At 43.1% G+C, this 27408-nt stretch overlaps 1 protein-coding gene across 1 annotated transcript in view; it reads left to right on the top strand.

Moving 5' to 3' along the window:
- The first annotated feature begins 568 nt into the window (after positions 1 to 568).
- The window catches only part of LOC135480292 (parafibromin-like), a 51059-nt gene continuing 24219 nt past the window's right edge, over positions 569 to 27408 (top strand). Inside the window, exons 1-11 of the mRNA XM_064760093.1 lie at positions 569 to 699; positions 1217 to 1322; positions 4042 to 4174; positions 6752 to 6810; positions 7900 to 7982; positions 10104 to 10323; positions 16234 to 16332; positions 16785 to 16851; positions 17578 to 17760; positions 19632 to 19719; positions 20945 to 21082. Coding sequence (XP_064616163.1) covers positions 569 to 699; positions 1217 to 1322; positions 4042 to 4174; positions 6752 to 6810; positions 7900 to 7982; positions 10104 to 10323; positions 16234 to 16332; positions 16785 to 16851; positions 17578 to 17760; positions 19632 to 19719; positions 20945 to 21082 — 1307 coding nt within the window. The remainder of the gene's footprint in view (positions 700 to 1216; positions 1323 to 4041; positions 4175 to 6751; positions 6811 to 7899; positions 7983 to 10103; positions 10324 to 16233; positions 16333 to 16784; positions 16852 to 17577; positions 17761 to 19631; positions 19720 to 20944; positions 21083 to 27408) is intronic.

Genomic DNA, 27408 nt, shown 5'->3' on the forward strand with positions numbered 1-27408 from the left:
TCTCAGTTGCGCTTTGATTGCAACTGTCCATACATCCAGTCTGTTGAACTAATTCAACACGATGAATATAGGCTTCGGCCCCTAGTCCCGGGTCAAGCGAAATTTGACACAATCACGAAGCAAATTTTCCGGAGCTGCTGTGTCTACAAAATAGAGTACAAATTTGGCAAAGAACTGCTGTTCAGTGGCTTGTGGTACACTATATAGAGTTAGAATGGGCTAATTCTAACTCTCTGATAGAACTAAGCTGGTATTTAATTTGTTTGCTCTTATTCAAATCCGGTGTAGGGCCTATATGTTTGGTAATCAGTCTCTTCCTGTGACTGTGCAGGTATGAATGTGTAAGCACGCTTGTTGGTAAAAAAACTGATAACAGACCTCAGTGCCGTGGGGGGGGTCTTGAAGGCTTATTATAATGTCATTGAAAGGTCTTGCAGACTATAGTGTCCGATATAGTAGCAGGGATGATACTCGTAGTAAGTAGTCGATGAATGGAGAATAGTCAGTCGTGTGAATTCACACAGGAAATGTACGAGTCAAGCATCGGGGCAATCCGGAGCAAGGCAAGATGGCGGATGCCCTTAGTTTACTACGACAGTACAACATCAACAAGAAGGAAATTATTGAGAAGGATGATCAAGTTATCTTCGGAGAGTTTGCCTGGCCGAAAACTACAAAGACAAATTACCTAGTGTGGGGGTAAGAATGCCATATTGCTTGTTTTAACTTAACTGGCAGCGTTTTTGCTCTGGGACTTCTCCAGCATGTTGTTATTGTTTACAACAACAACACAGTAACAGAAAGTATGTGACACATTGTGTGGTGGTGTTGTGATTGGTATGTCCTCCATATGTGTGAAATGTTAAAATGGCACGTCTCACTGACAATCCAATGTTCGCTGCGCCTTTGGTTCATAATGTACACACATGAGCGGATAGCCCTGGATTATAACACCGACAATAATCCTGCGCTCCTCAGCAGGTCTGCGACACAGCCCAGTAGAGGGTTTGTCAGGCACCAGTGGAGCGTTATTCAGTATCTGGGAGTATGAGAGGTAAACAATTGACTTTTAGCCTGGGTTGTACTGTATCCTGGCATGGAGACATTGTCAAGGTATAAGAACATGCATGATCAAAGCATAAAAAAACAAACCCCTTTACTGAAAGTTATTTTGTGTGTTCGCAAATGCTGAGCTGTGAGATGTGTTTGTTTTCAGGACTGGGAAGGATGGCATTGCTAAGGAGTATTACAGTTTGGACTGTATTTTGTTTCTGCTGAAGAATGTCAACCTTGCCCATCCCCTCTACGTCAGAGAATCAGCGGTAAGATTTTAGCCCACTTTACTGTCAGTTTCTGGTCTCTTTTAACATTCTAGATGTGTTGTTCCATGAGCACAAAGAATTTCTCAAGTCCATCTTTTATATACATGCACATGTCAGGGCCTCGCTTGCTCATAACACCAGTTCTAAATCACAGACTTGATGCAACTTACAGTCATGTGACCAATGTGCCATGTTTGAATCCATTTCATGCTTAGTTGGCCATTGCTTTAAATCAGAGGGTTTGTCAGGTAGCCAGTGAGGAAGGACAGTTTGCTGTGAGCACTCTAAATCAGGAGGTTTGTGAGGAAACCAGGGAGGAAGGACAGTTTGCTGTGATCACTCTAAATTAGGAGGCTTGTCAGGTAACCAGGGAGGAAGGACAGTTTGCTGTGATCACTCTAAATCAGGAGGCTTGTCAGGTAGCCAGGGAGGAAGGACAGTTTGCTGTGAGCAGTCTAAATCAGGAGGCTTGTGAGGAAACCAAGAAGGAAGGACAGTTTGCTGTGATCACTCTAAATCAGGAGGCTTGTCAGGTAACCAGGGAGGAAGGACAGTTTGCTGTGAGCACTCTAAATCAGGAGGTTTGTGAGGAAACCAGGGAGGGAGGACAGTTTGCTGTGACCACTCTAAATCAGGAGGCTTGTCAGGTAGCCAGTGAAGGGCAGTTTTCTGTGAGCACTCTAAATCCGGGGGTTTATCAGGTAACCATGGAGGAACGACAGTTTGCTGTGAGCACTCTAAATCAGGAGGTTTGTCAGGTAACCAGGAAGGAAGGACAGTTTGCTGTGAGCACACTAAATCCAGGGGTTTGTCAGGTAACCAGTGAAGAAGAACAGTTGCTGTGAGTACTCTAAATCAGGGGATTTGTCAGGTAACCAATGAGGAAGGACAGTTTGCTCTGATCACTCTAAATCAAGGGGTTTGTCAGGTAACCAGAAGGAAGGACAGTTTGCTGTGAGCACTCTAAATTCGGGGGTTTGTCAGGTAACCAGGAAGGAAGGACAGTTTGCTGTGAGCACTCTAAATTCGGGGGTTTGTCAGGTAACCAGGGAGGAAGGACAGTTTACTGTGATCACTCTAAATCAAGAGGTCTTTCAGGTAACCAGGGAGGAAGGACAGTTTGCTGTGAGCACTCTAAATGAGGAGGTTTGTCAGGTAACCAGTGAGGAAGGATAGTTTGCTGTGAGCACTCTAAATCAAGAGGTTTGTCAGGTAACCAGTGAAGAAGAATAGTTGCTGTGAGTGCTTAAAGTCGGGGGTTTGTCAGGTAACCAGTGAGGAAAGACAGTCTGCCTTGAGCACTCAGGAGGTGCTGACAAGTAAAGTTGGGATGTTATTTAGATTGTTGATACAAAGCTTACACTTTGATGGCTATATGTGTAAAACTTTCTGCCATGTAATTTGTCCTTGCTGTAGGGAGATAGATATTATAGTGTGTTGATGTAAGGGATGTATTGTGCAGCTGTTTGGAGGGAAAAGCTGTTTAATAAACATTGAGTCTGGACAGATATGATTTAATGCTTTATAGATGGTACAAAGAATTGTGTAGTTTACCCTTTTATTATAGTTCATCCATTTTAATCTTGGAAATAAAGTTTTTCCAGATGTGTTTATGCTTTCTTTTAGAACTAAATAAGCAGCTCCAACTTGACCATTCTTTCTCTGTTTTTAATGTCACACCAAAGACCTTAACATTGGAAGTTGTAACTTCCTTGCTTGGCGTTCAGTATTAAGAGGATAGTGCAATGACTAGTTTGACCCGTATCAGTATAATGGCTCGGCTGGGGCAGCTTACTGGCCTTTCAATGAAGCATTTCAGTGAAGCAGCACTAGATAAAAGAGCGATGGAAATCCGTCCTGCAACAGGGAGGCACATTACATACACTCTGATCCTTTGTCGTCATATGACTGAAAATATGTTAAGTGCGATGTTAAACCCCAAGCACTTACTCTCTCACTCTCTCTATTTTTAATGATGTATTTCATGTGAGAAAGTTTACCTGTAACTTGCCAGTCATTAATAGTTAATGCCGTGAATCCAACTCCATCCATAATACTGCATGACATTGATTAATTGAAATACTCTTGAGTGTGGCCTTAAGCAGGAGTAACATGAATAAATATGGGTTTTCTACATAAATATCACATTTTGAATGTGTGAAGGGTGCACAAGTTGACAAGTTGTGTTTGCAAGCCTAAAATTGTAGCCTCTAGTGTAGAGCATACGCGAAGGAGAAAGTACTTGTCCTTGTGATAACTATCATGATTAGTCAAAGCCATTGCCAGTACATGTACATGTAGGCCTCTTAGCATTTAGATGTAAGACATGTTGTAACTGTGGTGTAATTGGCAGGTCAGCCCAGATTGTCTTATTGTACAATGTTAATAGTCTGGTGTCGACCTTCTATTTGTACAATGCATGTACATGTAGAGACCACCACTGTGCAATCCTGGTTCTGCTTGTTGATCAAGGTTTGGCACTTACCAAGGATCTGCACTTGTTTCTGTGGTATTTCCTTTCTTCATGATCTTCTTATATCCATGAACATGCCATACATCTTGTAAAATATGGAGTGAATCAAAAATCATGTAGCTATATACAAGTAATATGGGTTATCATTTTAAAAGCAATGTTTCATTAAAGTACTAGGTGCATAGTAGTTGACATTTATGGTAGGAAGTTGTTGGACTTAAGTTTTTATTGCTGTTTTTTTTTCAGGCTGCCCATGTCCCTGTTGTTCGTCGTCCGGACAGAAAAGATTTACTGGCCTATCTCAATGGAGAAATTACAAACTCCACCAGTATCGACAAAAGCGCTCCATTAGAAATATCATTACAGAGACCAGCACAAGGTAGGATTTGGCAGAACATGGGCCGGTTTCACAAACATGTACTTAGTGTTAAGTAACCCTTAGATGAGTGCACATTATATCTCTACAACATATGTTGACATTGTAGTTAAGGGCTTCAACTAAGTGCACTTTATGAAATTGGCCCAAGGCTCTCACTAGCCAAGCAGTCTGATGGGTTTTATGTCTAGTGAGGTTGAGTGTGCAGACCTCTAGCTTACTGCCAATTCAGGTTGAGTGTGCAGACCTCTAGCTTAAGCCTAGTGAGGTTGAGTGTGCAGACCTCTAGCTTATGTCTAGTGAGGTTGAGTGTGCAGACCTCTAGCTTATGTCTAGTGAGGTTACTCGTGCAGACCTCTAGCTTACGGCCAATCAAGTCAAGTGTGCAGACCTCTAGCTTATGTCTAGTGAGGTTGAGTGTGCAGACCTCTAGCTTATGGCCAGTCAGGTAGAGTGTGCAGGCCTCTAGCTTATGTCTAGTGAGGTTACTCGTGCAGACCTCTAGCTTACGGCCAATCAAGTCGAGTGCGCAGGCCTCTAGCTTATGTCTAGTGAGGTTACTCGTGCAGACCTCTAGCTTATGGCCAGTCAGGTAGAGTGTGCAGACCTCTAGCTTATGTCTAGTGAGGTTGAGTGTGCAGACCTCTAGCTTATGGCCAGTCAGGTAGAGTGTGCAGACCCCTAGCTTAAGTCTAGTGAGGTTGAGTGTACAGACCTCTAGCTTACTGCCAATCAAGTCGAGTGCGCAGACCTCTAGCTTAAGTCTAGTGAGGTTGAGTGTGCAGACCTCTGGCTTATGGCCAATCAGGTCAAGTGTGCAGACCTCTAGCTTATGTTTAGTGAGAATGAGTATGCAGACCTCTGGCTTATGGCCAATCAGGTCAAGTGTGCAGACCTCTAGCTTATGTTTAGTGAGGTTGAGTGTGCAGACCACTAGCTTACGGTCAATCAAGTCAAGTGTGCAGACCTCTAGCTTATGTCTAGTGAGGTTGAGTGTGCAGACCTCTAGCTTATGGCCAGTCAGGATCGATTGTGTAGACCTCTAGCTTATGTCTAGTGAGGTTGAGCGTGCAGACCTCTAGCTTACGGCCAGTCAGGTCGATTGTGCAGACCTCTAGCTTATATCTAGTGAGGTAGAGTGTGCAGACCTCTAGCTTATGTCTAGTGAGGTTGAGTGTGCAGACCTCTAGCTTACTGCCAATCAAGTCGATTGTGCAGACCTCTAGCTTAAGTCTAGTGAGGTTGAGTGTGCAGACCTCTGGCTTATGGCCAATCAGGTCAGGTGTGCAGACCTCTAGCTTATGTTTAGTGAGAATGAGTGTGCAGACCTCTGGCTTATGGCCAATCAGGTCAAGTGTGCAGACTTCTAGCTTATGTTTAGTGAGGTTGAGTGTGCAGACCACTAGCTTACAGTCAATCAAGTCGAGTGTGCAGACCTCTAGCTTATGTCTGGTGAGGTTGAGTGTGCAGACCTCTAGCTTATGGCCAGTCAGGATCGATTGTGTAGACTTTTAGCTTATGTCTAGTGAGGTTGAGTGTGCAGACCTCTAGCTTACGGCCAGTCAGGTCGATTGTGCAGACCTCTAGCTTATGTCTAGTGAGGTAGAGTGTGCAGACCTCTAGTTTATGTCTAGTGAGGCTGTGAGTGTGCAGACCTCTATCCTACGGCCAATCAAGTCGAGTGTGTAGACCTCTAGCTTACGGCCAATCAAGTCGAGTGTGCAGACCTGTAGGTTATGTCTAGTGTTGTTGAGTGTGCAGACCTGTAGGTTATGTCTAGTGTTGTTGAGTGTGCAGACCTGTAGGTTATGTCTAGTGAGGTTGAGTGTGCAGACCTGTAGCTTATGTTTAGTGAGCTTGAGTGTGCAGACCTCTAGACTTCTGGCTTATGGTCAGCCTGGTAGACCTCTAGCTTATCATGGGTCTGCTCAAATGTGCAGACCTCTGGCTTATGGCTAGTTAGGTCACATGTGCAGAACAGCTTATGGCCAGTCAGGGTTGGTGTTCGTCCAGCTCCTGATGCTTGGTTCAGCTGAGGCTGTAAGTCGAGGACAGTCAGTAGATTTGCCAGGAGGATTGTTAGGAGATTTGTTAGCAGAATTGTCAGTATATATGCCAGGAGGATTGTCAGTATATATGTCAGGAGGATTGTCAGCAGATTTGTCAGAAGGGTTGTCAGCAGATTTGTAAGCAGGATTGTCAGTAGATTTGTCAGGAGGATTTTCAGTAAATTTTTCAGGAGATTTGTCAAGAGAATTCTTAGCAGATTTGTCAGAAGGAGAGATTTGTCCGTAGAATTGTCCATAGGGTTGTTGGTAGATATGTCAGGGGATTTGTCAGGAAGATTGTCAGTAGGTTTGTCTAGAGAATGGTCAGGAGATTTGTCAGGTGACCCTTACAGTTCTGATTCATTGTTGAATGTTGACCCTGACAGTTCTGATTCATTGTTGAGTGTTGATCCTGACAGTGAGGACACCTTGTTGAATGTTGACCATAACAGGTATGACACATTGTTGAATGTTGACCCTGATAGTTATGATAAATTATTGATTGTTAGGATACTTTGTTGAATGTTGACAGTTAAAAGGACAGCTGATGATGGTGGAGGTGACACAGAGAAAAAGAAGCCAAGGCTGGAGGTATGTTACTCTAAAGGCACATTTATGTTTCAAGTTATTTGCGTAGTTAGTGTAATGTTGTAATGTAATGTTAGTTGATAATGGTTGACTGAAAAATTGTTACTTGTGAGTACGATGTTGAATCCCATGCGCTCACTCACTCATTGACAATGGTACAATAATACCACACTTCCACCAGTATGCCACACAGATTATACCAGACTGATCATAGTACAATATTGCCACACTGATAATGTCACATTGATAATGCCCCACTGATAATGTCACAATAATGCCCCACTGATAATGGTACAATAATGCCCCCAGATAATGTCACAATAATGCCCCACTGATAATGTCACAATAATGCCCCACTGATAATGTCACAATAATGCCCCACTGATAATGTCACAATAATGCCCCACTGATAATGGTACAATATTGCCACACTGATAAATGTCAGAGTTGTGGCATCATATGTCTCTGATAATGTCACACTGATAATGTCACATTGATAAAACCACAATAATACCACACTGAAGATAGTACAATAATGTCACACCAGTAAAACCACAATAATACCAAATGGAAGATAGTACAATAATGTCACATTGGTAAAACTGCAATAATACCACACTGATAATGGTACCATAATGTCACACTGATAATGTCATACAACATTTTTCACCATGTTTTCTTGTTACGACGAAATGGCCGCCTATTTTCCCCAAAACTATGTGGTTTGCATTAAAATTTTCCTAATTATTAACCCACTGGCCTGTTGCCAAAATCTGTGGATTGTATCCGGTTGTGACTGGGTGAGTCGTCACATCTGATGTTCAGACATGCAAGTTCTGTAAGGTTGTCAGTTTTTTAGACATGTCTTTTTATGAAATTAGTGAAAAGTAATGATTCTCTGAAACGTTTTGCTGCATGATAAATTTTGTAACATCTAATTGACATAAAACACTAGACTTTTAATTTAACGATCATATTTTTTATTTACTCAGAAACCCCAAGGGAATTCCTCTAGTTCACATGAAAATAATACCATTAATAATTATTCATTGAATTTACTTAATATCAAGTTTTTTGTTTGCATGGTAACAGGAGGAGCAGGTCCAGCAAGCCAAGAAGAATTGGATGTGCAAGTTTGATGCCCCCAAGGATTCTGTGGGACCCAACAAAACCATGTGAGTGATGGCTTTCTTTTCCTCAACTCCAGTCTACATTTAATCTAAGGCATACAAGGTGGAAGTTCAATCCTAACCTTAAACAGGGAACTTGTACGATTCCCCTTCCTCGGCTGTTTACCAAGCCTTTGAGTAAAATCAAACAGATCAGATGTAAATGTTTGTCCCCTGTTATTTTCCCAGGCTCTCCTCTATACCAGGGATAAATTCACACAGATGAAATGTAAATGTTTTTCCCCTGTTGTTTTCCCAGGCTCTCCTCTCTACCAGGGATAAATTCACACAGATGAAATGTAAATGTTTGTCCCCTGTTGTTTTCCCAGGCTCTCCTCTCTACCAGGGATAAATTCACACAGATGAAATGTAAATGTTTTTCCCCTGTTGTTTTCCCAGGCTCTCCTCTCTACCAGGGATAAATTCACACAGATGAAATGTAAATGTTTGTCCCCTGTTGTTTTCCCAGGTCCTCCTCTCTGCCAGGGATAAAATCACACAGATGAAATGTAAATGTTTGTCCCCTGTTGTTTTCCCAGGTCCTCCTCTCTGCCAGGGATAAATTCACACAGATGAAATGTAAATGTTTGTCCCCTGTTGTTTTCTCAGGTCCACCTCTCTACCATTGATAAAATCACACAGATCAAAAGTAAATGTTTGTCCCCTGTTGTTTTCCCAGGTCCTCCTCTCTGCCAGGGATAAATTCACACAGATGAAATGTAAATGTTTGTCCCCTGTTGTTTTCTCAGGTCCTCCTCTCTACCATTGATAAAATCACACAGATCAAAAGTAAATGTTTGTCCCCTGTTGTTTTCTCTCTTCTTCTCTACCATTGATAAAATCATTGATTAAATGTAGACTGGTCCTCCTCTCTACCATTGATAAATTCACACAGATGAAATGTAAATGTTTGTCCCCTGTTGTTTTCCCAGGTCCTCCTCTCTGCCAGGGATAAAATCACACAGATGAAATGTAAATGTTTGTCCCCTGTTGTTTTCCCAGGTCCTCCTCTCTGCCAGGGATAAATTCACACAGATGAAATGTAAATGTTTGTCCCCTGTTGTTTTCTCAGGTCCTCCTCTCTACCATTGATAAAATCACACAGATCAAAAGTAAATGTTTGTCCCCTGTTGTTTTCTCTCTTCTTCTCTACCATTGATAAAATCATAGAGGTCAAATGTAAATATTTGTCCACTGCTGTTTTCCCAGGTCCTCCTCTCTGTCATAGATAAAATCACACAGACCAAATGTAAATGTTTGTCCCCTATTTTTTTCCCAGGCTCTCCTCTCTGTCGTGGATAAAATCATAGAGATCAAATGTAAATGTTTGTCCACTTCTGTTTTCCCAGGTGCTCCTCTCTACCATTGATAAAATCATAGAGATCAAATGTAAATGTTTGTCCACTGCTGTTTTTACCAGGTGCTCCTCTCTACCATGGATAAAATCATAGAGATCAAATGTAAATGTTTGTCCACGGCTGTTTTCCCAGGTGCTCCTCTCTACCATGGATAAAATCACACAGATGAAATGTAAATGTTTGTCCCCTGCTGTTTTCCCAGGTCCTCCTCTCTACCATTGATAAATTCACACACATCGATTGTAAATGTTTGTCCCCTGCTGTTTTCCCAGGCTCTCCTCTCTACCATGGATAAAATCACACAGATGAAATGTAAATGTTTGTCCACTGCTGTTTTCCCAGGTGCTCCTCTCTACCATGGATAAAATCATAGAGATCAAATATAAATGTTTGCCCCCTGTTGTTTTACCAGGTGCTCCTCTCTACCATGGATAAAATCATAGAGATCAAATATAAATGTTTGTCCCCTGTTGTTTTACCAGGTGCTCCTCTCTACCATGGATAAAATCATAGAGATCAAATATAAATGTTTGTCCCCTGCTGTTTTCCCAGGTGCTCCTCTCTACCATGGATAAAATCATAGAGATCAAATATAAATGTTTGTCCCCTGCTGTTTTCCCAGGTGCTCCTCTCTACCATGGATAAAATCACACAGATGAAATATAAATGTTTGTCCACGGCTGTTTTCCCAGGTCCTTCTCTCTGTCATGGATAAAATCATAGAGATCAAATGTAATTGTAAAATGTTGGTCGCCTGTTGTTTTACCAGGTCCTCCTCCCTACGGGAAGCTTTACCCATGGAGAAAATTGCCCAGATCAAAGCAAAAAGGCTGGCAATCAAGCGAACCATGATCAAGGGAGATAATGACATTGCACCAGGCCCATCTGAGAAAAGTTTTGTGGATGCCGAGATGGATGTAACAAGAGATATTGTTAGCAGAGAGAGACTGTGGCGAACGCGGACTTCCATACTACAGAGTACAGGCAAGGTAAAGATGGCCACAACATGGCCAGCAAATTCAGACTTCCTCATGGCCTCGGTCACTTTATCTGTAATCTTCTCACGATAAATGTCCCACATTTTCTCTCTGATGGAGATTTCACGGAACAAGTATGTGTTTATTGGATTGCCATTTTGACAATTTTCCACCAAATTATTGCATTCCAATCATGAAGAGGCCATTTTTTGTTTGCCAATGCTTAGGCCAAGGACATTTTTGTTGTGTTGTCTGTGACAGCATGTTGAATTTCATTCGCCCAGTGCCTTTGTCACAGGGCCTCCCTTCTTTCGGTTGTTGTTCTCTTGCATGTTACAGCAAGCAAGAATTTCATTCCTCTAGTGCCTGTCTCACAGGGCCTCCCTTCTTTCGGTTGTTGTTCTCTTGCATGTTTCAGCATGTTGAATTTCATTGCTCTGGTGCCTGTCTCACAGGGTCTCTCTTCTTTCAGTTGTTGTTCCCTTGCATGTTACAGCATGTTGAATTTCATTCCTCTGGTGCCTGTCTCACAGGGTCTCTCTTCTTTCAGTTGTTGTTCTCTTGCATGTTACAGCATGTAAGTATTTCATTCCTCTGGTGCCTGTCTCACAGGGCCTCCCTTCTTTCGGTTGTTGTTCTCTTGCATGTTACAGCATGCAAGAATTTCATTCCTCTGGTGCCTGTCTCACAGGGTCTCTCTTCTTTCAGTTGTTGTTCTCTTGCATGTTACAGCATGTTGAATTTCATTCCTCTGGTGCCTGTCTCTCTTCTTTCAGTTGTTGTTCTCTTGCATGTTACCGCATGTTGAATTTCATTCCTCTAATGCCTGTCTCACAGGGCCTCCCTCCTTTTGGTTGTTGTTCTCTTGCATGTTACAGCATGCAAGAATTTCATTCCTCTGGTGCCTGTGTCACAGGGCCTCCCTTCTTTCGGTTGTTGTTCTCTTGCATGTTACAGCATGTTGAATTTCATTCCTCTGGTGCCTGTCTCTCTTCTTTCAGTTGTTGTTCTCTTGCATGTTTCAGCATGTTGAATTTCATTCCTCTGGTGCCTGTCTCACAGGGCCTCCCTTCTTTCGGTTGTTGTTCTCTTGCATGTTACAGCATGCAAGAATTTCATTCCTCTGGTGCGTGTCTCACAGGGTCTCTCATCTTTCAGTTGTTGTTCTCTTGCATGTTACAGCATGTTGAATTTCATTCCTCTAGTGCCTGTCTAACAGGGTCTCTCTTCTTTTGGTTGTTGTTCTCTTGCATGTTACAGCATGTTGAATTTCTTTCCTCTAGTGCCTGTCTCACAGGGTCTCTTTTGTTTCAGTTGTTGTTCTCTTGCATGTTACAGCATGTTGAATTTCATTCCTCTAATGCCTGTCTCACAGGGTCTCTCTTCTTTTGGTTGTTGTTCTCTTGCATGTTTCAGCATGTTGAATTTCATTCCTCTGGTGCCTGTCTCACAGGGTCTCTCTTCTTTCAGTTGTTGTTCTCTTGCATGTTACAACATATTGAATTTCATTCCTCTAGTGCCTGTCTCACAAGGTCTCTCTTCTTTTGGTTGTTGTTCTCTTGCATGTTACAGCATGTTGAATTTCATTCCTCTGGTGCCTGTCTCACAGGGTCTCTTTTCTTTTGGTTGTTGTTCCCTTGCATGTTACAGCATGCAAGAATTTCATTCCTCTGGTGCCTGTGTCACAGGGCCTCCCTTCTTTCGGTAGTTGTTCTCTTGCATGTTACAGCATGCAAGAATTTCATTCGTCTGGTGCCTGTCTCACAGGGCCTCCCTTCTTTCGGTTGTTGTTCTCTTGCATGTTTCAGCATGTTGAATTTCATTCCTCTGGTGTCTGTCTCACAGGGTCTCTCTTCTTTCAGTTGTTGTTCTCTTGCATGTTACAACATATTGAATTTCATTCCTCTAGTGCCTGTCTCACAAGGTCTCTCTTCTTTTGGTTGTTGTTCTCTTGCATGTTACAGCATGTTGAATTTCATTCCTCTGGTGCCTGTCTCACAGGGCCTCCCTTCTTTCGGTTGTTGTTCTCTTGCATGTTACAGCATGTAAGAATTTCATTCCTCTGGTGCCTGTCTCACAGGGTCTCTCTTCTTTCAGTTGTTGTTCTCTTGCATGTTTCAGCATGTTGAATTTCATTCCTCTAGTGCCTGTCTCACAGGGTCTCTCTTCTTTCGGTTGTTGTTTTCTTGCATGTTACAGCATGCAAGAATTTCATTCCTCTAATGCCTGTCTCACAGGGCCTCCCTTCTTTCGATTGTTGTTCTCTTGCATGTTACAGCATGCAAGAATTTCATTCCTCTGGTGCCTGTCTCACAGGGCCTCCCTTCTTTCGGTTGTTGTTCTCTTTCATGTTACAGCATGCAAGAATTTCATTCCTCTAATGCCTGTCTCATAGGGCCTCCCTTCTTTCGGTTGTTGTTCTCTTGCATGTTACAGCATGCAAGAATTTCATTCCTCTGGTGCCTGTCTCACAGGGCCTCCCTTCTTTCAGTTGTTGTTCTCTTGCATGTTACAGCATGCAAGAATTTCATTCCTCTGGTGCCTGTCTCACAGGGCCTCCCTTCTTTCGGTTGTTGTTCTCTTGCATGTTACAGCATGTTGAATTTCATTCCTCTAGTGCCTGTCTCACAGGGTCTCTCTTCTTTCAGTTGTTGTTCTCTTGCATGTTACAGCATGTTGAATTTCATTCCCCTAGTGCCTGTCTCACAGGGTCTCTCTTCTTTCGGTTGTTGTTCTCTTGCATGTTACAGCGTGTTGAATTTCTATCCTCTACTGCATGTCTCACAGGGTCTCTCTTCTTTCAGTTGTTGTTCTCTTGCATGTTACAGCATGTAAGTATTTCATTCCTCTAGTGCCTGTCTCACAGGGCCTCCCTTCTTTCGGTTGTTGTTCTCTTGCATGTTACAGCATGCAAGAATTTTTTTCCTCTGGTGCCTGTCTCACAGAGTCTCTCTTCTTTCGGTTGTTGTTCTCTTGCATGTTACAGCATGTTGAATTTCATTCCTCTAATGCCTGTCTCACAGGGTCTCTCTTCTTTTGGTTGTTGTTCTCTTGCATGTTACAGCATATTGAATTTCATTCCTCTGGTGCCTGTCTCACAGGATCTCTTTTGTTTCAGTTGTTGTTCTCTTGCATGTTACAGCATGTTGAATTTTATTCCTCTAGTGCCTGTCTCACAGGGTCTCTCTTCTTTTGGTTGTTGTTCTCTTGCATGTTTCAGCATGTTGAATTTCATTTCTCTAATGCCTGTCTCACAGGGTCTCTCTTCTTTCAGTTGTTGTTCTCTTGCATCTTACAGCATGCAAGAATTTCATTCCTCTGGTGCCTGTCTCACAGGGCCTCCCTTCTTTCAGTTGTTGTTCTCTTGCATGTTACAGCATGTTGAATTTCATTCCTCTGGTGCCTGTCTCACAGGGTCTCTTTTCTTTTGGTTGTTGTTCTCTTGCATGTTACAGCATGTAAGAATTTCCTTCCTCTAGTGCCTGTCTCACAGGGCCTCCCTTCTTTCAGTTGTTGTTCTCTTGCATGTTACAGCATGCAAGAATTTCATTCCTCTGGTGCCTGTCTCACAGGGCCTCCCTTCTTTCGGTTGTTGTTCTCTTGCATGTTACAGCATGCAAGAATTTCATTTCTCTAATGCCTGTCTCACAGGGCCTCCCTTCTTTCGGTTGTTGTTCTCTTGCATGTTACAGCATGCAAGAATTTTTTTCCTCTGGTGCCTGTCTCACAGGGTCTCTCTTCTTTCAGTTGTTGTTCTCTTGCATGTTACAGCATGTTGAATTTCATTCCTCCAATGCCTGTCTCACAGGGTCTCTCTTCTTTTGGTTGTTGTTCTCTTGCATGTTACAGCATGTTGAATTTCATTCCTCTAGTGCGTGTCTCACAGGGTCTCTCTTCTTTCGGTTGTTGTTCTCTTGCATGTTACAGCATGTTGAATTTCATTCCTCTGGTGCCTGTCTCACAGGGTCTCTCTTCTTTTGGTTGTTGTTCTCTTGCGTGTTTCAGCATGTTGAATTTCATTTCTCTAATGCCTGTCGGGGGCCTCCGTGGCTCAGTCGGTTAAAGCGCTAGCGCAGCGTAATGACCCAGGAGTCTCTCACCAATGCGGTCGCTGTGAGTTCAAGTCCAGCTCATGCTGGCTTCCTCTCCGGCCGTACGTGGGAAGGTCTGCCAGCAACCTGCGGATGGTCGTGGGTTTCCCCCGGGCTCTGCCCGGTTTCCACCCACCATAATGCTGGCCGCCGTCGTATAAGTGAAATATTCTTGAGTACGGCGTAAAACACCAATCAAAAAAAAAAAAAAAAAAAAAAAAAAAAAAAAAAAAAAATCTAATGCCTGTCTCACAGGGTCTCTTTTCTTTCAGTTGTTGTTCTCTTGCATGTTACAGCATGTTGAATTTCATTCCCCTAGTGCCTGTCTCACAAGGTCTCTCTTCTTTTGGTTGTTGTTCTCTTGCATGTTACAGCATGTTGAATTTCATTCCTCTGGTGCCTGTCTCACAGGGTCTCTCTTCTTTCAGTTGTTGTTCTCTTGTATGTTACAGCACGTTGAATTTTATTCCTCTAATGCCTGTCTCACAGGGCCTCTCTTCTTTCAGTTGTTCTCTTTCATGTTACAGCATGTTGAATTTCATTCCTCTGGTGCCTTTCTCGAAGGGTCTTTCTTCTTTCAGTTGTTCTCTTGCATGTTACAGCATGTTGAATTTCATTCCTCTGGTGCCTGTTTCACAGGGTCTCTCTTATTTCTGTTGTTCTCTTGCGTGTTACAGCATACAGGGCTCGAAATGGGGACATGTGAATGACAAAAAGCACGCCAAAAACTTGCCATAGCAGACCAGCCTAAAACTGGCCCGCCAAAAGAAAAAAAAAATCAACAAATAAAATGACAGGCCAAGCATGAGATGTCAATGTATGGAAAATTATAAGTTCTGCTTTCTAATTGATGGCAGCGTGATAAAGATACAACAAATTTATTGTTCACCGAAAATGTAGGAAACACTGTTCGCGGCCAGTGCAAACCACAGGGAGATGTTGCAAGACATAACTCTGTGCTGAAAGCCACTTAAGTACAAAAGTATCTCCCTTCGCTTGTGTGCGGATGTGTGCTCGTATTGTGACATGTACTTCCATTTATGTGTCAACTAAAAGCAAAACCAATGTCGACTTGTTTCAATTGAAGATAAAAGGATCCTTTCAATAACATTTAAATCCATTTTGGACTCGTTACATGCAAAAAAGTATTAACTTTTCTTTCTTCAAAGTCCAGATCGAATCTAAGATCTTGGTCAGAAAGCATGGATAGCGAGACACTGTGCAGAAGATAAACTATAGCTGCAAGCCTTGACTGAGACCTCTGGAGTTGACTTTTCCCGTTCATTTGGCAAATTGTTCTTTCTATTTGTAAACCATTGCTAAACTTATCATTTAGGGCTGTGTTGTCCTGTTAGGTTGATTTCCATGTCTTGTGGGAGTGCAGTTCCAAAACATTGGTAGCGCCGACTCATTATACAAAATTATTTCAACGAACAAAAAGGAAATATTTCTGTGGATTGCAATAAAATTGTGACTCAGGATTGAATTTGTACTTACAGGAGTGATAATAGAGGTCCTATTCTCTCCTGCTTTAGAGTGAATTTAAACAGCCACTTCGTTTCGCAAAGTGTTTTTTTTTTGGAATTTAGTGATTAAAGTTTGAGGCAGGCAAATATCAGAAAGTTGTTGAAAATAGTCTTCAAGGTTTAGTTTAATTGAACTACTAAATTGACAAGTTATGTTTAAAAATTTCAGGTCATCTGCTATCGTGCCTGCTAAAAGCTTATGACTGGAAAAAAGTTGTAGGCCAAAGGAGATTTTCTAATTCGAACCCTGGCTGGTTTAATTTCATCCCTCCAGTACCTGCATTATGTGGTCTCGCCTCTTTCAGATTTTCTCCAAGAACATCTTCAGCTTGTTACAGTCCATCAAAGCTCGGGAGGAGGGAGGCCAGCGACAGCAACCCACAGTTCAAACCACACCTATGTCTGTGAGTTATCCCCCTTGGTTAATAAAAGTGGGGCTACAAAGTCAGGGTGTATATAAATATAATATTACTGACATACGGGAACTTGCAACCGACATACAAGTGAGAATTGATAACTTACATACAAGTGAGAATTGGTTACTTACATACAAGCGAAAATTGGTAACTTACATACAAGTGAGAATTGGTAACTTACATACAAGTGAGAATTGGTAACTTACATACAAGTGAGAATTGGTAACTGAAATATAAGTGAGAACTTTTTGAGTCTGATGTTCAGTTCACACCAATGGAATAGCTTCCTCTACACATCTCAGCCTTCATACAAGTGAAATGTACCCATAGTTGATTTGTTACCCCAAAGATTGACAAGATAGTGTTTGAAAGTTGTAAGCCATGAACTTTGCAGATTTTATAGTGATGTCTTGAGTGTTTGTATGTTTTCCTTTGACCAGCTTCCTAAACCACAGCAAACCATAGGTTACAACAGATACGACCAGGAAAGATTCCGCGGGAAGGAAGGTGAGTGACCGGAGAGCTGTGACCAACATTTAATTTACAGCACGGAATGGATGAAGCCCGAGTGTCTGTTTTCAGGAGGCTGTTTTCTGTCCTCTGATTTTCTGTAGAAATTTTTTTAGAGCACTCTCTCACCCTCATAAATTCTAGACCTGGGTTCAGATTTGTTCAGTGTATATAAGGAGGTTCTTAGAATGCAGCATAAGACAAGTAAAACTACATCTGTTTTTATCTAAGGAGGTTCTTTGAATACAGCACAAGACAAGTAAAACTACATCTGTTCTTATGTAAGGAGGTTCTTTGAATGCAGCACAAGACAAGTAAAACTCAGTCTGTTGTTATGTAAGGAGGCTCTTTGAATACAGCAGAAGACAAGTAAAACTCCGTCTGTTTTTATGTAAGGCGGTTCTTTGTATACAGCACAAGACAAGTAAAACTACATCTGTTCTTATGTAAGGAGGTTCTTTGAATGCAGCATAAGACAAGTAAAACTACATCTGTTCTTATGTAAGGAGGTTCTTTGAATGCAGCATAAGACAAGTAAAACTACATCTGTTCTTATGTAAGGAGGTTCTTTGAATGCAGCATAAGACAAGTAAAACTACATCTGTTCTTATGTAAGGAGGTTCTTTGAATACAATATAAGACAAGTAAAAGTACATTCAAACTCAGTCTATGAACACACAGTTTTAATTTAAATACATCACAAAATTTTCTATTTTCTTCTAGAAACGGATGTGTTCAAGATCGACACGACAGGGACGTACCATGGAATGACGCTGAAATCAGTGACGGAGGGCGCATCAGCCAGGAAAACACAGCCTCAGCCACAAGCCCCTCATCACTTCCCAACCCCCCAACCTCATGCAAGACCTGTCTCCCAGGCCAGGCCACCACCCAACCAGAAAAAAGGTCAGTGTCCACCAGACCCTTATCACTTACTGCCTCCCCAGTCCGACAACCTAGGCCCACTGTCAGCCTGCCTCCCAGGCCAGGCTGCCACCCAGTTCAACCCGAAAAAAAGGCCAGTGTTCACCAGACCCTCATCACTTACTGCCTCCCCAGTCCCAGACCCGAGCCCCATGGGCGACCTGCCTCCCAGGCCAGGCTGCCACCCAGTTCAACCCGAAAAAAAGTTCAATGTTCACCAGACCCTCATCACTTACTGCCTCCCCAGTCCCAAACCCGAGCCCCATGGGCGACCTGCCTCCCAGGCCAGGCCACCACCCAACCAGAAAAAAGGTCAGTGTCCACCAGACCCTTATCACTTACTGCCTCCCCAGTCCCACAACCTAGGCCCACTGTCGGCCTGCCTCCCAGGCCAGGCTGCCACCCAGTTCAACCCGAAAAAAAGGCCAGTGTTCACCAGACCCTCATCACTTACTGCCTCCCCAGTCCCAGACCCGAGCCCCATGGGCGACCTGCCTCCCAGGCCAGGCTGCCACCCAGTTCAACCCGAAAAAAAGTTCAATGTTCACCAGACCCTCATCACTTACTGCCTCCCCAGTCCCAAACCCGAGCCCCATGGGCGACCTGCCTCCCAGGCCAGGCTGCCAGCCAGTTCAACCCGAAAAAAAGTTCAATGTTCACCAAACCCTCATCACTTACTGCCTCCCCAGTCCCACACCCGAGCCCCATGGGCGACCTGCCTCCCAGGCCAGGCTGCCACCCAGTTCAACCCGAAGAAAAGGCCAGTGTTCACCAGACCCTCATCACTTACTGCCTCCCCAGTCCCACACCCGAGCCCCATGGGCGACCTGCCTCCCAGGCCAGGCTGCCACCCAGTTCAACCCGAAAAAAAGTTCAGTGTTCACCAGACCCTCATCACTTACTGCCTCCCCAGTCCCACACTCGAGCCCCATGGGCGACCTGCCTCCCAGGCCAGGCTGTCACCCAGTTCAACCCGAAAAAAAGTTCAATGTTCACCAGACCCTCATCACTTACTGCCTCCCCAGTCCCACACCCGAGCCCCATGGGCGACCTGCCTCCCAGGCCAGGCTGCCACCCAGTTCAACCCGAAAAAAAGTTCAATGTTCACCAGACCCTCATCACTTACTGCCTCCCCAGTCCCACACCCGAGCCCCATGAGCAACCTGCCTCCCAGGCCAGGCTGGCATATATCCAGAAGAAAGGTCAATGTTCACCATACCCTCATCACTTAATGCCTCCCCAGTCCCACACCCGAGCCCCACATGGTACTCAAAATTATTAAAGCTCATAACACATTCACTCGGGCACGCTTTCCTCTCTTTAAATCACCCACACTTCTCACAAACATATATTGCACGAACCCCTGAAGCCCGTTGTGGCACCTTCCCAATCATCAGGGGCAGCAACTTTTACTGCTAAAATCTGAGAGGCTGTTAACGCCACATGGGGCCCTACATTCACGTGTAACATTGAAGTTTCATTACAGGTGATGGCCTTGTAAAAAAACTGTTCAGCCCAGTGTGTATTTGTGTGTGAATCGAGCACTGGCTCATCTGTATGCGCACCACTGATACTAGCCCTACTAGACTACAGTATTGCATCAGCGTTAATCAGAGGTTGTAAGTGATCTATTCTGATGTACATTCATGTGCGTACAGTGAATGGTCCAAAACCATGCACAAATCAAACCATGTCAACAAAGACATATATTTACACCTGGAAAGGTTTCAGTTTCACTAACAGGTACACCATAACAGGTACACATGGACAGGTACACCATACGTCTGACTAGTGCACACAGAACTTTTCATGTTAATTGTGCAAATCTGAAATGGTCACCGTTTGTATTTCAGGTTCAAGAACGCCTATCATCATCATCCCAGCAGCAACCACATCTCTCATCACCATGTATAACGCTAAAGACATCTTACAGGAACTCAAGTAAGTGGCTCTCTAGGTCTGACACTGACTGTGTGTACCATGTCGTGTGTTTAGCTTTGTCAACACAAATGACTCTCTAGGCCTGACACTGGCTGTGTGTACCATGTTGTATGTTTAGATTTATCACAACAGATGACACTCCAGGTCTGACACAGGCTGTTTGTACCATGTGGTGTTTACATTCGTCACAACAGATGACTCCAGGTCTGACACTGACTAACCAACAGATAACTCCATGTCTGACACTGGCTGCTTGTACCATGTGATGTGTTTACATTTGTCACAACAGATGACTCCAGGTCTGACACTGACTAACCAACAGATAACTCCAGGTCTGACACAGGCTGTGTGTACCATCTGTGTTTAGATTAGTCACAACAGGTGGCTCTCTAGACCTGACACTGACTGTGTGTACCATGCTGTGTTTAGATTTGCCACCACAAATGACTCTCAAGGCCTGACATTGACTGTGTGTTTAGATTTGTCACAACAGATGACTCTCTGAATCTGACACTGACTGTGTACCATGTTGTGTGTTTAGATTTGTCACAACAGATGGCTCTCTAGGTCTGACACTGGCTGTGTGTACCATGTTGTGTGTTTACATTTGTCACAACAGATAACTCCATGTCTGACACTGGCTGCTTGTACCATGTGGTGTGTTTACATTCATCACAACAGGTGACTCCAGGCCTGACACTGAATAACCAACAGATGACTCCAGGTCTGACACTGGCTGTGTGTACCATGTTGTGTTTAGATTTGTCACAACAGGTGACTCTCTAGGCCTGACACTGACTGTGTGTACCATGTTGTGTGTTTACAGTTGTCACAACAGATGGCTCTCTAGGCTTGACACTGGCTGTGTGTTTAGATTTTCCACAACAGATGACTCCCTGGATCTGACACTGACTGTGCATACCATGTTGTGTGTTTAGATTTTCCACAACAGATGACTCCAGGTCTGACACTGACTGGGTGTACCATGTGGTGTGTTTACATTTGTCACAACAGATGACTCCCGGTCTGACACTGACTGTGTGTTTATATTTGCTGCAAAAGATGACTCTCTAGGCCTGACACTGACTGCGTGTACCATGTTGTGTGTTTATATTTGTCACAACAGGTAACTCTTTAGGCCTGACACTGACTGTGTGTACCATGTTTTGTGTTTAGATTTGTCTAGATCTCTCTAGATCTGACACTAAGTTCATTCCATTTTTAGATTTGTCACAACAGAAGACAAGAAGAATCAAGGTACGAAGCGTGACAATGAAGTGTTAATCCAGAGGAGGAAGTCTGGAGGGCTTACGGTACCTTACAGGATTATAGATAATCCTCTCAAGCTGACAAATGAAGACTGGTAAGTCACATGGGCTGGCTGGGGCATGCACTGAACAGAAACTTTGAATTTTTCTGTATGCAGTTACTTGATTTCATTGAAGGCTGGATAGTAAGCCTTACTTGTATTTACCCTACAGGGACCATTTCATGAGGTCAGATGAAGGAGGGATAACTGTGTAACACTGACCAGGAATATGCTCTTTTGACAATATTAGCTTATCATGGTAAAACTGTCATGTCTTGAACTAATCAGGGTTGATAACAAGACCTGGCACTGTGTATATATGTGTATTGGGATATTCAAATTATGAGGGCATCGTCAAGGTCTACATTCTGAGTCCTGTGTTTGGGTAGCCCATGGCTATTCAAATTATGAGGGCATCGTCAAGTTCTACATTCTGAATCCTGTGTTTGGGTAGCCCATGGCTATTCAAATTATGAGGGCATCGTCAAGGTCTACATTCTGAGTCTTGTGTTTGGGTAGCCCATGGCTATTCAAATTATGAGGGCATCATCAAGTTCTAGATTGTGAGTCCTGTGTTTGGGTAGCCTATGGCTATTCAAATTATGAGGGCATCATCAAGTTCTACATTCTGAGTCTTGTGTTTGGGTAGCCCATGGCTATTCAAATTATGGGAGCATCGTCAAGTTCTACATTCTGTGTCTTGTGTTTGGGTAGCCCGTGGCTATTCAAATTATGGGAGCATCGTCAAGTTCTACATTCTGAGTCTTGTGTTTGGGTAGCCCGTGGCTATTCAGATTATGAGGGCATCGTCAAGTTCTACATTCTGAGTCTTGTGTTTGGATAGCCCATGGCTATTCAAATTATGGGAGCATCGTCAAGGTCTACATTCTGAATCCTGTGTTTGGGTAGCCCATGGCTATTCAAATTTTGAGGGCATTGTCAGGTTCTACATTCTGAGTCTTGTGTTTGGGTAGCCCATGGCTATTCAAATTATGAGGGCATCGTCTAGGTCTACATTCTGAGTCTTGTGTTTGGGTAGCCCATGGCTATTCAAATTATGAGGGCTTTGTCAGGTTCTACATTCTGCGTCCTGTGTTTGGGTAGCACAAAGTTCAAAGCCATTTATGGTGCACTTTCTTTATTTACAAAGTATTTGTCTTCACACTCAGAGAGGTATGGCAGAATGGACACCCATGTTTGTCTCACAACACAACAAGCAACAACAGGAATTGAGGATATTAAAATTATTCAAAACCTAATATACACAGCTGTAAATTACACATCAACAAATATGGGGTGTTATTTGCATGTATTTACAAGAAGCACTATGCAATGGAAAGTAGTTTTGGCACAAAAGCCAAAGATTACAAAATCTTACTTAATTTGTTCATTATGTTCGCATTAAAACACCAGTATTTAAATAAACTAACCCATGGTTTGGTGTGGTATAATTATCTACTTCCTCTGTGAAGAGATGTAGATTACTCTCATTTGTGTGATAGGTACCGGACCTTGTCACCTCATGCCACCTGCACGCTGTAGATTACTCTCATTTGTTTGATAGGGACCGGACCTTGTGACCTCATGCCACCTGCATGCTGTAGTTTACTCTCATTTGTTTGATAGGGGCCGGACCTTGTCACCTCATGCCACCTGCATGCTGTAGATTACTCACATTTGTGTGATAGGGACCGGACCTTGTGACCTCATGCCACCTGCACGCTGTAGATTACTCTCATTTGTGTGATAGGGACCGGACCTTGTGACCTCATGCCACCTGCACGCTGTAGATTACTCTCATTTGTGTGATAGGGACCGGACCTTGTGACCTCATGCCACCTGCACGCTGTAGATTACTCTCATTTGTGTGATAGGGACCGGACCTTGTCACCTCATGCCACCTGCATGCTGTAGATTACTCTCATTTGTGTGATAGGGACCGGACCTTGTGACCTCATGCCACCTGCACGCTGTAGATTACTCTCATTTGTGTGATAGGGACCGGACCTTGTGACCTCATGCCACCTGCACGCTGTAGATTACTCACATTTGTGTGATAGGTACCGGACCTTGTTACCTCATGCCACCTGCATGCTGTAGATTACTCTCATTTGTGTGATAGGGACCTGACCTTGTCACCTCATGCCACCTGCACGCTGTAGTTTACTCTCATTTGTGTGATAGGGACCGGACCTTGTGACCTCATGCCACCTGCACGCTGTAGATTACTCTCATTTGTGTGATAGGGACCGGACCTTGTCACCTCATGCCACCTGTACGCTGTAGATTACTCTCATTTGTGTGATAGCGACCGGATCTTGTCACCTCATGCCACCTGCACGCTGTAGATTACTCTCATTTGTTTGATAGGTACCGGACCTTGTCACCTCATGCCACCTGCACGCTGTAGTTTACTCTCATTTGTGTGATAGGGACCGGACCTTGTCACCTCATGCCACCTGTACGCTGTAGATTACTCTCATTTGTGTGATAGGGACCGGACCTTGTCACCTCATGCCACCTGTACACTGTAGATTACTCTCATTTGTGTGATAGCGACCGGATCTTGTCACCTCATGCCACCTGCATGCTGTAGATTACTCTCATTTGTTTGATAGGGGCCAGACTTTGTCACCTCATGCCACCTGCACGCTGTAGATTACTCTCATTTGTGTTTTAGGGACCGGACCTGATCACCTCATTCCACCTGCACGCTGTAGATTACTCTCATTTGTTTACTATTTACATATGTACATGAGTCAGTTATGGGTATTAATCATTTTTTTGGGAGTATGTACATAGGTTTTTTATAGGTTCAAATGCTGTCGCCACTTATACCCGATGCCGTCCAGGAAAAACCTGCATACTGGAAACCGGTGCCTGTAACATTTGCGACAAGTATAATTGAGGAGCAAGGATGCCAGGCCTCATCTACTTAGTTGAAGCAAGAGATAGTCCTATTGTTATAAAGTCTTTTATGTTTCTGGTCTAAGATTCCTTGGTGTTTTCTTTTGGTCCCATGGGTCTTCTTATTATTTTTCCAGTCTTCTTCAACTAGCTTCTTGACCGGCCCGGATAGCACAGTTGGTAGAGCATCCGCTTCGGGACCGGTAGATCCAGGATCAATCCTTGATCGAGTCACACCTAAGACTTTAAAAGAGGAAGTTGTAACTTCCTCGCTTGGCGTTCAGCATGAAGGGGATAGTGCAACGACTGGTTGACCCGTATCAGTATAATGGCTCGGGCGGGGCGGCTTACTTGCCTTCGGTAAGTCGTCTCAGTGAAGCAGTACTAAATAAAAGAGCGGTGGAAATCCGTCCTGCTACAAGGAGGCACATTACACGTACATGCACCCTAATGATTCCTTCGTCGTCATATGACTGAAAAATTGTTGAGTACGACGTTTAACCCCAAGCACTCACTCACTCAACTAGCTTCTTAGTTGATTTCCTTTTCTATGTCCAGTTTTTAGTCGTGGCCTCTCATGGCGGTGCAGACAGCACGTTTCATAGACCGGTAGAAAAGTTCCTGGCCTAGAGTGTTTAGGTGCACAGCTTCTTGTTAATTTCATGGATTTTTGCATTATAAATGTCGACCAAAATTCGCCGAGTTACCTGACAGTAAAGAAGCTGGCTAATGTAGATCCTTGGAATTTGGAATTTCGATTAAACGTACCAACATAGTCTAAAATATCAGCACAAGTGATGCTGATTTGTGGGAAATCGCATTGTTTCCCCGATGTGGAGGGTAAGGTTTTGTCTCCTGAAGGAGGCTTTCCAATCTTCCAGAATATCTAAGTGTCCCAACTCTAGCTCCCCCAGTGCCAAAGAACCAAAAGTCCTGGCTTGTTCTAGAGTCGATTTTACAGTTTGGGATCGAATTTCGAAGGATTCTATTCTCTAGGTACGTGTTTTATCTAGGACAGCAGTAAGATGTATATAAGTGCTGATGGACTGGTGCTGCGACTAACCTATTGTTTACAACTGTTTTCTGGGGCATGATAGTACACGTACCTGTGTGTGTTGTACAAACACCTGGATTGTATAAGTAACACCAGGTAGGGTGTACCTTCACCAGCTACATGTATGTCACAGCCTTTCTGCTGTGTGGTGCTGTGCCTTGTGGTACATGTACAGGTGTAACTCTGGAAGGGCACAGAATGGGCATGATTCGAACATATACCTGTGTGTGTTGTACACACACCTGGATTTTATCAGTAACACCAGGTAAGGTGTACCGTCACCAGCTACATGTATGTCACACCCGTCCTGCTGTGTGCTGCTGCACCTTGTGGCACATGTACAGGTATAACCCTGGAAGGGCACAGAATGGGCATGATTAGTGCACATACCTGTGTGTGTTGTACAAACATCTGGATTGTATCAGTAACACCAGGTAGAGTGTACTGTCACCAGCTACATGTCTATCACCAGTGCAGGTGTATATACTGTGGTGTTGTAGTCAGGTCTCATTCTCTGCTTTTACAACTAGTCACACCTTCAAACTTCATGGTTACACCATATCCATGACTATATGAAAATGTCCTGAGAAGTTTACGTTCTAAGACTTTATTTCAGATTTTGTTGATGTACATTGACATATAGAAAATTTTGAACTGTTGAATTTTGAACAAATCATGACTTTTTTGTGGCATATTTGATGTATCCACACAGTAACAGGCTGCCCATGGCCGTGTTTTGACAGGTTTGTCACGTACTTACCCTGTTGTTTACAACTGTTTTCTTACTTTTCTCAACATATGTATAACACCCTGGGGATTTGAGTAAACTGTTTTGTGATGACAGTGAGCTTAACTCGCTTCTCAATTCTAACACCCACATCTTCATGCCGGAGATCAAAGACATTCTGTTTAAAGATGGCCATCCTGAAGCTATTTCACACACCTGTAATCCCATAGAGAATATTATTTTTAACAACAGACAGATTATCTCCACATGAGGATTGGATTTAGTGGAGTAATTCAGTAAGAAGTAGTTTCCTGCAGTGAGGCACCTGTAGGTAAATTCTCTGTGATTGAAGTGGGTGTCTATTAGCCTGTAATTCCAAGTTAATTTTGTGTTGTTGTAGCTTACTAAACTCACTTCCCAATCCATTCTTCTGTTTTATCACATATGAGATCAAAGAAAACTTGAAAGTACTTCTCCTTTGGTTTATTACTTATGTAAACGTCACATGGCTTATTGAACTAAATACCCCCAACTATGCATTGTTTGTTGGACTACACATTTATAAAACAGTTGTGTGTAATTCCCAGCCATGGGTTCCTGTTAGCCTTCCTGCTGTGTGGTGCTGTGCCTTGTGGTACATGTACAGGTATAACCTTGGAAGGGCACAGAATGGGCATGATCAGTACACATACCTGTGTGTGTTGTACAAACATCTGGATTGTATCAGTAACACCAGGTAGAGTGTACGGTCACCAGCTACATGTCTATCACCAGTGCAGGTGTCTATACTGTGGTGTTGTAGTCAGGTCTCATTCTCTGCTTTTAAAACTAGTCACTTGTAATGCCAGAATGAGACGAAAGAAAACTTGAAGATGATCCTTCTTGGAATTATGACTGGTAAAAACTGTACACTGTATTGGCTTAGGCCACAAGCAGTTGTGGATTATCCTAGCCTTGGATTAATGTTAACTTTAATTACTGCTGTGTGGTTTGAATGCTTGTGGTATTGGCATTGAGTGTTAGGAAATTTGTTGAAAAGTTCCAATGCAATTTTTACCTGAAATTTATTTACAAATAACAGGTACAGTTTTTCATATTAAACCAACTGTTCCAGAAGTATAGATGATTCCAACTTCTGTACGTTTATATTGCCAGTTTTGTGCATCTCCTGCTACCTGTAGCCCTGTTTCAGATTAGTGATTTGTATGACTATGAGGAACAAGCATTGGTTCAGGTATGGACTGTGTTCATTTAGAAGCTGTAAACCTCTATAGCAACCAAATAAACTCCCAAAGTGTCAAACAGCAGAGAAGACAAAAATTACATGTACAGTGGTCGTATATTGAGTGTTTATTTGGTAGGCATCCATATACAACCAGTAATTATGACCGCCTGTTTGTATTGATGGACATATATTCTCAATCAACAACATTAAAAAATATCAGAATATTTGATCCATAAATAACAAAGTTGGTGTACTAAATAAACCATAATAACTACAAGCAGAAATAGAAATATTGTGTGGACAAAAGTTCACATAGCACTAAATGATGCATAAACAATATGGTAGGTTGGATGTGAAACTCAGGTTATGGTGGTAGTTAGAAAACATTTCTGTAAGCTGTGGTGGTAAAACCAAAGTCTTTATACTGTTCCTGTCCATCAGCATTACCACGGTAACTGCTGTTGTTG

Source organism: Liolophura sinensis, chromosome 13, assembly GCF_032854445.1.
Source record: "Liolophura sinensis isolate JHLJ2023 chromosome 13, CUHK_Ljap_v2, whole genome shotgun sequence".
Taxonomy (NCBI): Eukaryota; Metazoa; Mollusca; class Polyplacophora; order Chitonida; family Chitonidae; genus Liolophura; species Liolophura sinensis.